At 33.7% G+C, this 16483-nt stretch overlaps 1 protein-coding gene across 3 annotated transcripts; it reads left to right on the top strand.

Annotated features, from left to right (window-relative positions):
* Positions 1-4466: 4466 nt before the first annotated feature.
* On the top strand, positions 4467-11535 carry LOC104885133 (protein EMBRYONIC FLOWER 1). 3 transcript variants are annotated; one of them, XM_010669849.4, is made up of 6 exons: positions 4467-4832; positions 6414-6555; positions 6954-7339; positions 7628-7720; positions 7818-9166; positions 9566-11535. In XM_010669849.4, exons 2-6 carry the CDS (start codon positions 6476-6478, stop codon positions 11192-11194), a joined length of 3537 nt encoding a protein of 1178 aa, XP_010668151.1. In that variant the 5' UTR covers positions 4467-4832; positions 6414-6475; the 3' UTR covers positions 11195-11535. The 3 variants fall into 3 exon arrangements, with proteins under 3 accessions (XP_010668151.1, XP_010668144.1, XP_048495696.1); XM_010669842.4 differs by having other exon boundaries at positions 6337-6555; XM_048639739.2 differs by lacking the exon at positions 7628-7720 and having other exon boundaries at positions 6337-6555.
* The last annotated feature ends 4948 nt before the right edge of the window (positions 11536-16483 follow it).

The following is a 16483-nucleotide window of genomic DNA, read 5'->3' as shown; positions in this document are numbered from 1 at the left end:
GCCCAATATTAAAGCCCAATAGTGACTAGGTTAATATATTTCGGTCACTAGTTTAATCCATTTAGTTACTAGGTCTACTTTTATATTAAAATTAGACCGTCTCTTCTAATAATTTTTGCAAAATATAGTTCTTATTTCTCTTTTTTTATGGTAATTTATGCAGGTAGAATCTAAGAGAGATGGTAAAGATTTTTTGTTTATTTAAATTAATGGTGTATGGGAAAAAATAATTTTAGGAGACAAAATGGAGAATAATTGGTAAAAGAGCATCAATTGTAATTTTTTGGTTGAATAAACAAAAGAAAAAACAAAATTCAAGAAGCAAATAAATGATGGGACACGATTTTTTTTAGACAAATTACGGAAAAATGTGAAAATAAATATAGAAATGAGAACTACTCCCTCCGTCCCAAAATATAGTTTCCATTTCTATTTTGCGAGTCAAAATTTAAAATTTTTGACCAAATATTCTTACTAATATATACAAAAAAACATATTCATGATGGGTCTTGTTGGATTCGTCTCAATGTGTAAATTCGTAATATCAACTTTTTATATTTTTTATTAATAAGAAATAGAAGATATCGTAGGTCAAAGATAGGTCTTGGAGATTGTGCAAAATGAAATGGGAAATATATTTTGGGACACCGAAAATGAAAATGGGAACTATATTTTGGGACAGATAGAGGGAGTATCATTCTTGGTTCTTGTTACAAGGTAAGTTTTTTTCCAGGAGTAATCACAATTGAACGATACGTTCAACTTTTTGTCTGATCAATATACCCCTACATTTGATATGTATATATATGTGAAAAGAACGCACATTTATTATCATACAGAAAGAATCTAGGTATTCTTCAATTCTCTCAAAGTAATCAATCCAAAAGAAGATAATTGAGACTAGTATATCGGCATAAGCTTGAATGTCTTGACATTTTGTATAGTTCTTGAAATGTGATTGTCGATTTTTGAGAGATTCACAAACAACTTTATTTGCTTCTCGGTAGACATGAGTGAAATGTAGCCGAAATAGATTAATAAGAGGTTCTGCCGTTCTGGACATCGTCGATATATAATCGTTTAAATTAACCTAAGTGACAATAATGGACGAGCCCCTTAAGAACATTAATGTCAGTGAGCTTGGTTGATCCCCTTCAATAATTAGGCTGGAGATGTCGGCCTCATGTCCTATATCTTGTAAAGAGCTAGCCACAACCATTTTTGTACTACTCCGACCGCAGAAAGAGTAACCACAAAGCCATAAAGAATCTGCATGGGTGATCTTAAATAGTCAATAAGATCTACATCAAGATGTACTAACGTAAGAAATTAAAGTATCAGTTAAAGGCAACATTAGCTAACCAAGTAAGTGTTGGCCCAGTGGTGATGGGGACTGGCTTTGGTAGGACGGATCCGTATTCAAATCCCCGCAACACCTTTGGGAGAGGAATGGAACATAACCACCCCGAACATAGCCTCGATCCGGATGTAGCCCGAAGGGTTAACCGGGTGAAAAAAAAGAGGCAACTTTAGCTCATGCTAATGACTAATTATCAACATCAACATGGTTCTTATACAAGAGATAATTGCTCTAATCATATGTAGTCTCGACATACCAAGTAAGTGTTGGCCCAGTGGTGATGGAGACTGGCTTTGGTAGGACGAATCCGTGTTCGAATCCCCGCAACACCTTTGGGAAAGGAATGGAACCTAACCACCCCGAACTTAGCCTCGATTCGGATGTAGCCCGAAGGGTGAACCGGGTGCAAATACAAAAAAAATATATGTAGTCTCGACATAATCTGTGATTAATATAAAGAAAAGATTAGGACAATCTAGCTACATGTCAATTTACTAGAGTGATCAATAAAAGTTACTCCATTGATTGTATTAAAGCTTCATTAATAATGATTTTAGGGTTCTTTTTGAAAGTTGTACCATGGATGTATAGAATTTGGAATACTTTTAAGGGTGTTCAATATGAAAATTTTGAAAATTGAATATATTTAATAGTACTATACAATTTGGTATGTTGGGATATTACAGCTAAGATATTTGTGGACTTCTGGGACTTTGGTAAAAAAAGAATGTTTACGTGTAACTATAAGAAGATTAGTAGGTGGCTCAAACTCACAAAGATCTTGTGTTTGTTATAATGCGTATTTAATTATGAAAATTTGGTATTTTTCAAAATTATGTTTATTCATAAAATCAGATCTCTTGAGATCTCTTTCTTACTGCAATAATTATTGCCAAAAGCTACTTTTCATGATACTTTGTTTCTTTTATTATAAGTTATTATATTTACCTTTTTACCGTATTTAATGTACATTTTTTATCATTACTATAGTTTTTTAGCTATTTATTTTGATAATTATCTAGAAAAAGTATGAAAATGTTGCTCAAAATACATCTAAAAAAATCATTTCTCACTCTCGTTATGCCGTTGAGACCATTCTGTTTTCTTTTATGTCCATTCCGTTACATATGCTCTTTAATATTTTCATTTTACGTTACCTTGCTCCACTTGTTAAATCCATATAGTGCCGCACTCTTTTACAACCACATTTTTAATCCTATATTCATAAAAATAAAAAAGTACCTACTTCCACACTGTTTCTCCTCTTTATTAGATTGAATTCTTTTTTATCGATATAATGACACATACTCCATTATATAAATACCCTTTCTATATACACTATAACAACTAATCAAAAATATAAAAATACAATCAAAAGTTAAAAATCAAATAAAAACTACAAAATTACGATTTATTAAATGGTAAAGCTATCTCTCATAGGTGGATTTTAACCTCAAATTAAGTAAAGGTGTATTTGATGGGAACATATACCAGATGAATTTATTTCCTAATTAAAATTTCTCAATAAACATGGTTCATGTCCCTCCAAATATCTCAAAAACTACCTCATTTGCTCATAATAATACAAAATACTACATTTATATGCATGTAGTTCTCTTTCTAAAACTAAAACAAATTTGTACAAATACAATAATAAGACACAAAAAGAAGCAAAACCCACAAACGTACATCATTACCACATTTGTAATTAAGAGTTTCAAATTACTATGCACTTAGCACATGCAAATAGTTGGCCGACCTTACCTTATACAGTTATACTACTTCCCACTTTTTTTTGTTTCTCAAAAATATTGTACTTCTACTAGTTTTTAGTTTTTTACCCTCCACCCAAAGAAGTTGGCAACTTTCCATCTTTTTTACCGCAATAATTAAACAGTAAAAATCTACCCTACTAATTTTATTCCCCACCACATTTAAATACCCCAGGTTTTAGGGTTAGATTTCACTTGCCACAAATTTAGGGTTTTTTTACCTTAAATATCTAGGGTTGGTGGGACTAACCAAACCAACTTTATCTTATACACAAATTCCATCACCACATTCTTACGTGTATCTCACGCTCCAATCATATCCCAGATTTGTGGGATGTGAGGCATCTAATGCCAAAACTCTGACAAGATGGCGCGTGGAACCCACTTTCTAGGTTTTCCTCATTTTGTTGTCTCTCATATTAAAAATAATGGAAAATAATATTATTTTTTTATTATAAGAAATGGATTGTGATAAGAACGCACTAGCTAAACTAGCACAGTAGTAGCCAGATAGAGAGAAATGGAAATAATATATTGTAGATGCCTTTCTTTTCTTCCCTTTTTTCTCTCTCTAAAACATGTATGGTATGATACATAATACATGACATGTCTTATCACAAAAATATATAAAAAATAAAAAATTGCTAGTACTACTTCACATAACATTATTTTATCATAATTCCTCTAGCTTTTATAGAATTAAGCTAAACCAAGTCTTTACATAATTAAATATCTCATTTTTATTTTCTCAATTTATATTCAAAAATAAATACTTCCTCCGTTTCTAAATAAGTGCAACATTTCTTGTTTTCACGTTTGCCAATGCATTATTTTAAGCATTAATATCTTCAATTATCAATCAGTAAAAATTATAAAAAGTTGATATTAAAAAAATTCACATTCAGACGAATCTAACAAGATCCCACATGACTATGTTTTTTCTAAAATGTAAATCACCAAAGCTAATTAAAGTTGAAACTGTGAATAGTAAATACTATGCAAATGTTGCACTTATTTAGAAACGGAGGAAGTATTTATTGTATAAACTATTGAAATGTTTTAAATATATATTTTCAAAAATATTTTTAATATATAGATAATATAAATGGTTAAAGTGGTACATTAAGTACGATAATTTTTAGAAAACAGATGGAATAGTATTGTATTTTTTTAAAAAAATAATTTTTTTTTGAGGGGATTAAAAAAGAAAAATAATTGAAAGAAATAAATATGGTATAAAATTGAGGAAAAAGGAGGGTTAGATGGGGACATAGAGATGTGTGTTGTTCAATACAACAAAACCACCTTTCAAGGACAAACAACATCAACTAGATTAAAAAAATAAACATAAAAAAAAGGATAGAAGGCTCTTTCTTTCTCTCTCTAACCCCATCTCTCTCATTTTTTTTTCAGTCTCTTCATTTTCTCTCACTAAATTACTTTCTCTCTCCTCTTCTTTGTAGAATCGAAACCTCATCTCTTCCACCTCTTTAACCCCCCAAAAAAACCCAAAAAAGTTAGGGTTTTTACCAATTTCTCCTTCAAATTCATAACAATAACTTGAGAATCTTCACATAAAGATCCCACCTTTGAACTTATGGTGAAGTCTTCTCTCTCTAGATGGGAGTTTCAAACGGTGCCGTTTCAGATCCAAGTCAAGTCCACCCACTTGATTTTTCCTCATTTCTGAGCTTTCTCAGGTCAGTTTTTTTCTCTTCTTTCTAAATTATTTTGATTTTAATGTTGTTCATATGATTGTTGTTAGCTCAGTTTATTAAGCTCTAACTTTTTTTTTATGTTCAATTTTTATTGATTTCAGATTATTACAACTTTACTAATTCTATTTGGTTTGGTAGCTACTATATTTTTTAGTTCATAAAGTTGTCTTTTTTATTCTTTCTTCTTGCTAATATTGATGATTTTTATTGCTTGTAATTTAGGTGCTGATTATTATTTCATGTTTAGTGAACATTCTGGAAAAAACCCTAGATTTTAATTTTTCTGGGTATTTGGGTTTAACCCTAAGTTTTTTTTATTATCTAGTATTAAAGTTGATGCCTTTCTCTGACTTATGAGGCTGAAACTTTGTGGTGTGAACTGGGTTTTTGGGGTGTTCTCAATTTTGGAAAATCCAGTGGGTTTTATATTTTATGTGCAAAATAGCTTCTTTTCCTTTTATAGAAAACCCTAATGACTTTCTCAAATCAAAATTTATGTTGAATTTCATTTCATTTCATTTTGTTGCTTCTTAATCACTTCTATTTGTATAAGTTATCACTCAGTCTTGCTGAAATTCCTTCAATTAACTTGTAGTAATTATCATCTATGCCATCATTTGAGATCTAGGGTTTGCTTTTCTTCATTGAATTCATTCAATTTTGATTGAGTTCATCATCTACATTTTCAATTAATCGTTTCGAATTCGATTGTTATTGATTAAATCCTTTCATCCACAAGTTTTCTTCTTCGTGTTCCGGTGTCAAATCACAAATGCTATACAAAGGTCAAGCCACTAAGCTAGGGGCCACACGTTTTGTTTTCTTTTCAAACTCTTGGTTATGGCTTTTGTTTGATACTTCAATACTTTTTCCTTTCTTTTTCGAGTTAACCGTCACTTCATTTGATTCCAAGATATATCGTAGATTGCTTATCTTAAGATTTAATGTGATGCGTATCAATGTCTTAGATTAGTAACCATTTAGGGAATTTATGTGATACATTTTGATGTCTTAGATTGAGTACTATTTCGGATATGTAGAGATTAATCTTATTTCTCAAAGTTAAGGATTTGATTGTTTACGAATCAAGTATATGCTTCGTTCCTAAGATTAAGTTCCCATGTAATCAAATGATACCTTAAGATTTTATCTTGATTTTGATAGAATGGAGGAAGGAGAATAGTTCTTGTCCACCACTTTTTATTTGATAATCTATTCTTCTTTAATGGTTATAAAGCTTTTATAATCAAATCTCTGGACTACTTTCTTGACACAGAGGCTTAACTATTGAAACTAAATTATTACCAATAAGATCCTAAAGGTTCTTAGTTTACCAAGCTAGCTAGGTTAAATATATTTTATGTCAAATCTAGTATATCCTTCTGTTTTCTGATAATCTCGTTGGCTGCTGGCTTTATTGAAATAAAATTATTTAATTTACTAGTGAAATCTTATTAATTTAAATTTTTATTTAAATATGGTTTAGGGAATTATATAGGAAGAGTTATGAAGGCTTAGCTTGTGTATATTGAGATACATTAAACATGGCAAGTGCTGTTGTAGAGTTTAATCAGCAAAGAAGTGAATCTAGTCTTGTTTCCAAGTCTACAAGACCGCATGCTCCAATGGATTTGGTACCTCTAAACGACACTTCCAGTGAGAAGCACAACGACTTTACAGTGAAGTGCAACCATTTCTCCATACGGTAAGATTCAAGCCTCTTGCTTAGATATATTTCGGTCTTCACCAGCAGGTTTATCCAGTAATAAGCTCATAAAATCTGTTATGATTCTCTTGCCCTATCATATTAATTACTTCTGCAGAAGTTTTTGCTTAGGATCTCTTTTGCATTACAGCTTGAAATCCACATGTTTCCTGATGTCTTTTCCTTCATGTAACTGATGTCTAATGAAAATTGATGAAACCAATGATGACAAGCTATAAATGTGTTCCAGTCCACCTCAATTTGTCACATTTATGCAATTGTTGAAGTTGTCTTCTAGCACACATTAGCTCATTTACATTCGTACCCTTCATTGTCCATATCTTACTGTAAAATTATTACTGGCGTAAGATTTTCAACTTTTTTTTTATTATCTGCAGCGGTTATGTATCAGAAGTCCGCAAAAAGGATCCAAAAATTTGCTATCCGTTTCCACTGAAGGATGCCTCCGAGCCACTGTCTATTGAGCTGCCTCCTATGGTGGTCCCTAAGTTCAGGTGGTGGCAGTGCATTAGTTGTGTCCCAGAAGCTAGCGTTCCTCACAGTGTCATGAGTAAAGAAGTTCAGAAGGTTGATGAAAATGTAGATGTTCCATTGCCTTTAGTAGGGCAATCCTCAAAGGCCAATGCTCCTAGAGTACGAAATACTGAAGCAAGTACCTCTATTGATTCATATGACAACAAAAACTATTCTCCATTAAAAGTTTTATCTGATCCGAAAGGGAAAGGAAAAGCTCATGTTGAAGATGAGCCTGCACCATCCCCAGGTGTAATTTCACCCCTTAAAGTTCTTTCTTTCATTAATCTTTATAGTATATACATGCATTATATGTGTTCTTGACCATACAATACAAATTTATCACCATTCTATTACCCTGTTGGGGCTTTCTAGATTTAGAGTCATTTAAGTCCAACAAATATTAAAACCTTGTAGGCAGATTGTTGAAAGAAAGCTTTTCGAAGACTCGATAACTCTTTTTAGATTTATGCACCTTGAATTTACCAAATGAGCGAAAATAGGGATTTCAAATGATTTCTATATTTACTTTTTGCAGCCTGTGAAAATGGCTTTCTCAAGGTTACAAGTCAGGGGATTCTGCAGCAAACTAGTGGCAAAATTGAAGTTAGCTTAGCTGCCGGTAACGAAGGTAGTGTACACTACACAATGCATAGATAATTAATAAGAGGCTGTAGTAATTCTTATTTTAACTATTTTGTGATACTAATAATGCTTATCTTTTGCAGTAGCTGAAATTGGATCTAGATGCAACGGAAATGGAATTATTGGAGCTCTTCAAACAGACAGCAGAGTGGATGATATTGAAGCAGGATCTGCTCAAGAACATGTGAACCACAATGGGGAATATGCCAATGAAAACTGTCGAGGAAAAATACAAGCTTCTTTAGAGGATCGGCATGGAGATTCACCAATTAATGATATGGGAGCTGAGGTAGTTGGGTTTGTTAACAGGCCTAGCAATGTCAGCACAAGTCGTCGAATAGACTTGCCAGATTTAAATGAGTGTAGTGGAGAACCTCTTAATGATGAAATGAATGAGGCCGTGATAACTAATAGTAATAGTGATGCATTTTGTGAAGATGATGACGATTATTTAGGGGCAGAATGCAGGAAAATTCCTAAGGTAAGGCTTTTGAGTGAACTATTGGGTTTGAAAGAAATCCAAGTTCCGGTTAAGGGAAGAAAGAAAAACAATTCACTGACTAGTTCTTTGGATGAGAATGTTAAACGAAAGAGGGTAGGGTCTCAGGATGAGGGATCAAAGTCTGTGGAGATCATGGTTTCAGATAATGGAACCAAGAAGGTAACTGGAACTACTGAGATTTCTGAATCTGATTCAGAGTATACAACTGATTCAGATGATGTATCAACAGAGATAATCTCTAAGGCTTTGGCGAAAAGGCGGTGCAAGTCTAAATTTCCTTTGCTTGAGAAAAGGAATAAAAGAAGTAAATTTGACCACGGTGGTCCTTCTTCAACACCTCAGCAGAAGATCATGTCCAGATCAGCAGGTCATGGAAAGGGAAAAACTTCTGACAATCTGCCTCGAAGAAGTGGTGTTTTTGATCAGCTAGTTGAGAGGAGCTCAGTTTTGACCAAGAAGAGAGGCAAGGTCCTTCAAGCAGGAAAAGAGGCAGCTTCATTTATTTCTTGGAAGACCCGGATGCCCAAAGACTTTGCAGTCACCCAAAAAGATGAAAATGCCGAGAGAACTCCAACTCAGAATGCACAAAACGCTGCTGAAAATGTTCATTTTCCCAGAAGCTATGTTATTAAGAGGAACTGTCAAGTGCGTGCTCCTCCAGGGGAAGACGGGCTCTGTCTTCCATCATCTCAGGCAGAGCCGATGCTTGTTGATGGCATTAGTGTTCGAGATCATCAAGAAAACACAAATAATGTTGGGGATACTAGTGTAGCTTTTAGAACTACTGCTGTTAGCACAAATTTCACGGAAAACCCATTAGACAGAAATGGAGACAGAAGCATAGGTGCAAAGGCTAATCCGAAGGAGAAGAAAACTGGCATCTTTGAAGTTGAAGTGTGCCGTCCTCTGGCACAGGATATGCATTTGCAGGTTTGCATATCTTCTTTATGTACCGCTGACTATTCTTCTAGCTTTTCCGCAACTTTTGTTCTGCTATTATATCATTTGGTTAGCACATGTTCAATTAATCATGCCTGAGTATCCATGCTACAGAAATTCATCCCAAAACTTTCAAGTTGAGGTGCAAATTATCTGTGGCATAAAATGAAGGAACTTGTCGGTTGTAAATCCTATCATGTTTGTATATTGAACTTCTAATTTCCCAGCTAATTTTTCACATGTACAATTTTCAACTGATACATCCTCTGTTGTGAAATTGGCTAAGCTTACTGATGTGTTGGTTGGTTAACCTTCAATGAATGTAATGTAGCATATCCTTGCACAGTCATACATGAGTAACTATTGATGTATATGTTTCTGAAAATTTAGGTTTCAAACTCAGCTATGAATCCGAAGGAACTGACCAATGAAGTTCGGGGACGCATGCATGATATCGACATTAACAGTATTCCAACAGATGACAAATCAACAGAACAAGGTCCTTCAGACGACATACCTATGGATATTGTTGAACTAATGGCTAAAAATCAATATGAGAGGCATCTGGGTGACCCAAAAGAGAAGCATGTTTACCCGCCACCCCCTGGTATCTCTGCAAGATATATCAGGGATAATGGAATAAATGGTTCTTATGGAGAATACTGGCACAAATTCGGTCAATCTCATGGGCAACCCCATTTTCTCAACATGCAAAAACCACCATTTACTGATACAAGAAACTGTATGGTCAATGGAAATTTAGGTCACTTCTCTGACTTCAACCGCAACTCTCAGAGTGTCACTAGCTGTCTTCCTAGAGAAAATCCAGTTTATGTCAGATATTCTTCTCCTACTCATGGTCAAGACCATTGTCCTCCATACCCTCCCTGTGGATTGGTAAACAATTGGAATGAAAGTATTAACATGGCAGCAGCTCAAAGATACCCTCCGAGTTTTCTCCAAGCAGTGGAGTCATATAGACTTCAAGCTTGTGCACCAAGACCAAGTACTGCAGAAGGGTCCCGTGTATGGCCTTCTGTGGTGGCGAGCCGCATGCCCTTGGGAATTACGAACCCACAGATTATCTCTCAGAGCTCTAATATTCTGAATAAAGGGAAAATCCATCATCAGACTTCTGGAAGCATTTTGAACTTCAATTCATCTGGTACTACCAGTCTTGGAAAACAGCAGAACCTAAACTTTTCAAATGGTTACAATATTGTTGGACATCCAGAAAGTTCTGCAGGATCCGCAGCTGATAATATGTATACCAATGATGCCATTTCTGCTATGCATTTACTGAGTTTGATGCAAAATGCAGCAAAAATGCAAAATCCAGCATTGTCTCTGGGCCCTCAAAAGATGGTGGGGCCTACTAGCTCGAGGCAGCCCTTTGTGGAGAGCAATGGTAGAAGTTCCGGTATGCAAGACAGCTCTCGTCATCCGTGTTACCCTACTGCCATTCCTGTAGCTACCGTGCGTCCTTTTGCTTCGACATTTCAGAGAGATGGGGCGAACATTGGAAGAAATAGTAGTAACCCAGGATTTGTGGGGCCCATTCCATTGACATTGCGAGGGCAAAGGAACATGGAGAGCTCCCATTTCGTCCTTCAAGGTGGAGATCACAGACCTCAAAGAAGACAAATGGGTTCTTTTCTAGAGAAGGGGAAGGATATCTCTGCCATCTCACATCCCTCTTATGTCAACCCTTTGCAAAGTCAGAGTATAAAAGATTCTGCACCTGGACCCAAGTTCCTGTGTGGAGGGGGTGTAAGACATGATGAAAGGACCATCACACCCATCCCTGAGAAAGAAATTTGCAGGTTAAACCAAAATCCAAGCGAGTTCAATGACCTGAGAGAGTTGTCTCGCTATATGATCGGCCCAGATGACCTGAGGCCCAGAGGAATGGCCCGTCAAAAATCATATCGGCCCAGAGCAGACGTTAAGAAGCAAGACGTCAGGCTGAAGAAGACTATCCCTTCTAGTAAAGAGCGTGAATGGCAGAGGAAATCGTGAGAATTGCCACATTTTGATGGACAGAGTCGTTGGAACGTAAAGGCCATTTGAGTATAAATAAATTAGTGGAGAAGTTCCATCAAAGTAGAAGAGTTTCTCCAAGGAGAAACTGTTTAGCACACACTTGTTTTTTCTTTTTGTTGGATAATTAGGGAGAGTTTCTCAGCTAGAAGGTTGTCTCTGAACTAAAGAGGGACCTGTTTTTATCAGTGTTTGTTAAAGCTTTTGAATAAAACTGAGTATGTTGTAACTTTATGTTAAAGGTATAGGGAACATCCTTTGGGACCAATGGTGATGTATTTACATAGGTTTTGTATGAAATTTGGATGGTTTGTAAAGCAGAGTTGGAACCTTCCAATTGACTGTCTTTCTAATGTTAATTGTTAACTGAGACAGTCCTGGAAAATCTATTGCCATATTTAGGTGAATTATTGTAGAGGCTTGCATAGTTTCTGTCTTTCTGAAACAGAAGTTATAGGTCTGGTACACTTCACCTCATTGTTCAATGAAACTACTTTTACTTAAAAAAATTTGATTTTGTTGATTTAAACTAAATTTTGCTAGTTATATAAATGATTATTGTTAAAGATGGAGTGAACAGCATGTATGCACTTATTCCTTGATTTACTTTGAATACTAATTTAGTACTTGTAACTTTTGGTGCTTAGTTCCATACTTAAAAGTTACAAATTACTTCTAGGAGGTGTTAGCTATCGCATGTAGCATGGATTCAGGATGCGTATGTGTGTTGATTTCAGATGTTATCTCCAGATGATAAAGTCATTTAGTTTTTTAAGAGGTTGCATCCTATTCAAGTTTCGGGTATTTGAGTCATCGGGTGGGTCGGATTTGGCCCGCGTTGGGTCAGATCGTATCGAATTAAACCTTTTCTTGGATCGAGCGTGGGTTGGGTTGGGGCCACTTAGGTCGGATACAGTCCCATAAATATATACTCGGGTGCGGATTGCGAATGAGTTGAACCATTTCTACTCGGCTCTAATCAGCTTTGGGTTGATCTAGATCGAGTTCTAAATGAGTTTTTGCGGATCAAGTGGGACAAACAATTAATTTCTTAAAGTGTTGACTGTTTTTAAAGTCAAAGGATTATTTAATATTTTTAAATAAGCAAATATTTTATTAAGTCATACTTTGAAGGTTATTTAATATTTAATTAGTTGAGTTGAAGTACAAAAGCTTTTAATATTGAGTTAGGGGAGTCCAAACCTCCATAACTTTTTACATAGTGACCTTTCATTAAAGCAACCCATCAAACTCAATTCTCTTTTGGACCCCTAACGAGGGAACGTATAAATACTCTCCTCAATAACAATTTTACCACATTACACAATGACGCTACTTCCCATCTTCCTCTCTCTCCCCTCACGACCCCCTTCTTTCTCTCTCCTCACCTGGCTTTCTTTCTCCTCCTTCGATCCTCCTTGCTTGCCAGCCGCAACCATCGGCGCACTACCAGCACGCCGCCGGCGCCGCCCTCCCCCTTGACGCGTGTTCTTTCTCTCTTCCTCGTTTTGGTTTTTCTCTTCCTCCTCTATGTTATTTTAATGACCAGTTAATGTTTTAAGTATTTGTTTGGTGGTTTGATGATTAAAGTTTGTATCTTTAACTATTTTAATATTAATTTTAAATTTTAGATTTAATTAACATACATGTTTTAATTAGGTTTTTAAACATGAAAGCATAGATGTTTAATGATTTTAAGAGTTAGAACTATAGTACTATGTTATAATTTATGAAAATTGAATACTTTAATATTTATAACTATGTTAGAGTGAATTTAAAAGGACTTTAAAGATATCATATATATGTGGCTGGAAGTTTTATTAACATACTTATGGTAGTTTTTAAACATTAAAGTATTGATTTTTAAGGGGTTTATAATGACTAATATGGTAGTAATATATTAAGGAGTACTAAAGGTTGAAGTTTTAATGTTTAAGAGGGTTTTAAAACACTTTTTAAGAGGGTTTAAAATATTTCAAAGTTGGTGTAATTTTATTAAAGTATTAATACTTGGATGTTTTGGTATTTGGCAGGCGGATTATGCCTTGAGTGATTTCTAAGGTTGTGAAAATGACCTCTGATTTTGTCTACACAAAGTACATATATAACTATGTGTAATTAGACTAGTATCATGTCCTAAGATTAGGGTTTGATGTAGTATCATGTACAGGAAACTTTTCATAGTTCATATGTGGCTTATATTCAAGTGAAATCACGTGTTTTATGTCGTTTTGTGAAACATGTTGCCTATGATGAATATTATATATTTTTATGGATAATGGATGCAAGCATGTGGAATTTGGAGCTTCTATTTTATTAATTCACATGAGGAATTAATAAATATATTATTTATTGGATCATGATGAATTGTATCATATTGTTCCCTTGGATTATTATTTCTATTATTATATTTACTTTATAAGGACCATGGGCCTTGTTTGGTAAAGTTGGATGTTCATCTATTGATAGGTTGGTTGATTGTCGATCTAAGTCAACAAATAAATATTGGTTCATTATTAATTAAATTATGGGATTGTTCTTGGATTATTTGAGTTGTTAATCACTTTATTTAATCCTAAGATAAAAATGAGAATTTTGTATATCCATGATATTTATATTGGTTGTCTTATAATAGTAGGATCAGCTTGGATCAGATAATACGTACATTATTTTATCCAATTTGTGCAGATAGCACATATGTCATTAACATTTTTTGTAATTTTTTTGAAAATAATTTTATAAAACACCTCTATCTCTAGGAAACACCCAAAACACTTTTCAATTTCAAAAATTACATAAATTAGGAACAGGTTTGTCTCTATTTCAATTGTGATAATGTGCCTACAATTAATACTTTTAGACTGTATCTACATAGTAATTTAGCATCCTACAATTAATACGTACAAAAATAACCCTAGCATGTTGTTTTATCAAAACTAAGGCTCTTTTACAACTATACTTTAAAGTTGTCTTAATTGCAATACATAGGTTCATCCTTTCAAACTGGTTTACCTTTAAAGTATATCAATAAGTTCTTACTAATTTTTTTTAAAAAAAAACATTGTATGACTGAGTTATGTATTTTGATGGGGACATTTGTACTTGTTTTAACGTTTTACTTGCATGCCGTTCAAAATATGACAAAAGTTGCTCCACTCCAACAGGCCACAGTCCCACCACCTCCAACAAAATAACTAAATATAAATTTTTTTTAATAAAAAACATTTACAATATGAGAACGTATATCATATGTGAGAACATATTTATGTTTAAAACATATGCAAGAGTTCACTCATGGTACACCCGGGTGTACCATGAGCATGGTACACCCAAGTATTTTTGTAATAAATTACAACTTTAGGGGCACGTTTGTAATTTCGCCTACTCTCTCTCCTCTTCCTCTTCCCCATGTTTTCCTCTTTCGCGTGCTTTCACTGCCATTTTTCCCGACGATGTTGTCGATGCTCATTTCTACTCCTCTATCTCTCACCGCCGGGAAAAAGTAAAGAAAAACAAAACCCATAAAAATGGAGATGTCAGCCGTGGAAGAAAACTCGAGGAAGCAGCCACAATTCCGACGATGCCATTGTTGCTCGTTTGTTTTATTCTTGTTGTTTTGCTCATTGTTGTTCATTTGTTTAATTGTTCAGTTGTTATTGTTGTTGTTTCAATTCTTCTCTCTCTCCTCCTTCCAAACCTTCCAAATACAACAATAGAGATCTAAAATTCGTGAAAAAAAAAGAAACCTCCAGATCTGAAATTGAGGAAGATGATGATGAGCAAATGACAGAGTTTGGGTAAAAGTGTGCTCATTTTCTTAAATGAGTAGAAATGCTTGTTCATTTTGCTCATTTGCTCATTTGCTCATTTTACTCATTTGCTCATTTTACTCATTTGCTCATTTTGCTCTTTGCTGATTCTTCTCATTTGCTGAAAATAGTCTTGGGTGTACCATGAGCATGGTACACCCAGGTCTATTATAAAGATTCTCCATATGCAATACTTTTTAGAATATATATAAAATTTTGTTTTTATAACATATCCAACACTTTTTAGAATATATGCTATGATTTTTAGAACATTAAGGCATCTTTCTACGTAAAAATCTAATCAACACATATGCATATATTGATATGTACATGTTTATTAATTTTCAAGCTTATTTCCTACTTTATTTCAAGTATGTTCAAAATATTTTAAGTGTGTTAGTTCCAAATTATTTCAAATATGTTCTACATTGATGTTAACATGTTTCGAAAAAGAAAGTAAGTAATTATCAAATAATTCCAAAAAATTTCAATGTGTTTTTGGTAATTTTCAGTTGATTTTTGTTTTTTTTTTTTAATTCCGAAAATGCAAAAATAAAAAGGATACAGTATTATTCATATTTATTTTTCTCATAAATTTATAAACTAGGAGCATCAAAACTCTAGTGTGACTATCTAGAACATACACGAGAAGAACTATATAGAAGACAACAAGAAATATTATAACAATAACCATTTAGAATACAATAAGAACTATTTGAAACATAAACTATATAAAGTACAACAAGAACTATATAGAACACTAGAAGAATTATTTAGAATACAGTAAGAACTATTTGGAACGTAATAATAACTATTTAGATCACAACAAGGACTATTTAGAACACTAGAAGAACTAGTTAGAACATATGTTTTACTATATGGAAAGATTGACATGAATAATCCCAACTTTCAGTTGTTTTCTGAAAATAATCCCAACTTTGAGTTATTCCAGAATAATCCTAACTTTGAGGGAATCTTCTCAAAATAAACCAAAGTATCACTTTCTTGCTTACACTAATCCGTTTTAGATATATAATATATAGAAAATTAAAAATTCGGATTATTAAAAAATGAAGTATGTTGGGATTATTCCAAAATGATTCGAAGTTGGGAATAATTTTAGAAGACTGAATTTTGGGATTATTCATGTCAATTTTTCCTCACTATATTTAGAGCATAAGAACAAACACGTAGAACACCCCCTTTTTTATCAACAAAATAAGCACAAAATTAACATGGGAGAAAAATATGTTATGAAACATATGCTCTAAAAATTTAAGTATTATTTCCCAAGAAAAAACTTAAGTATCTTTCCTCGAAAAAAAAAATAATAAGTATGCTATTCTAAAAGGTGTCGCTTATGTTCTAAAAATATATATAAGTACGTTTCCTTTTAAAAAAAATGAAGTATGTTGTTCTAAAAAGTATTGTGTATGTTCTAAACAGTAAGTATATTTTT

Source organism: Beta vulgaris, chromosome 2 (assembly GCF_026745355.1).
Source record: "Beta vulgaris subsp. vulgaris cultivar EL10 chromosome 2, EL10.2, whole genome shotgun sequence".
Taxonomy (NCBI): domain Eukaryota; kingdom Viridiplantae; phylum Streptophyta; class Magnoliopsida; order Caryophyllales; family Amaranthaceae; genus Beta; species Beta vulgaris.
This window is presented reverse-complemented; position numbering and strand designations above follow the sequence as displayed.

What these genes read in the sequence shown, in the direction of transcription:
- LOC104885133 (XM_010669842.4), top strand. Translation starts at nt 6,395, where the DNA reads ATGGCAAGTGCTGTTGTAGAGTTTAATCAGCAAAGAAGTGAATCTAGT. An exon ending in TGAGCCTGCACCATCCCCAG is followed by an intron (nt 7,340 to 7,627) that starts GTGTAATTTCAC and finishes TACTTTTTGCAG; the next exon opens with CCTGTGAAAATGGCTTTCTC. An exon ending in CACAGGATATGCATTTGCAG is followed by an intron (nt 9,167 to 9,565) that starts GTTTGCATATCT and finishes CTGAAAATTTAG; the next exon opens with GTTTCAAACTCAGCTATGAA.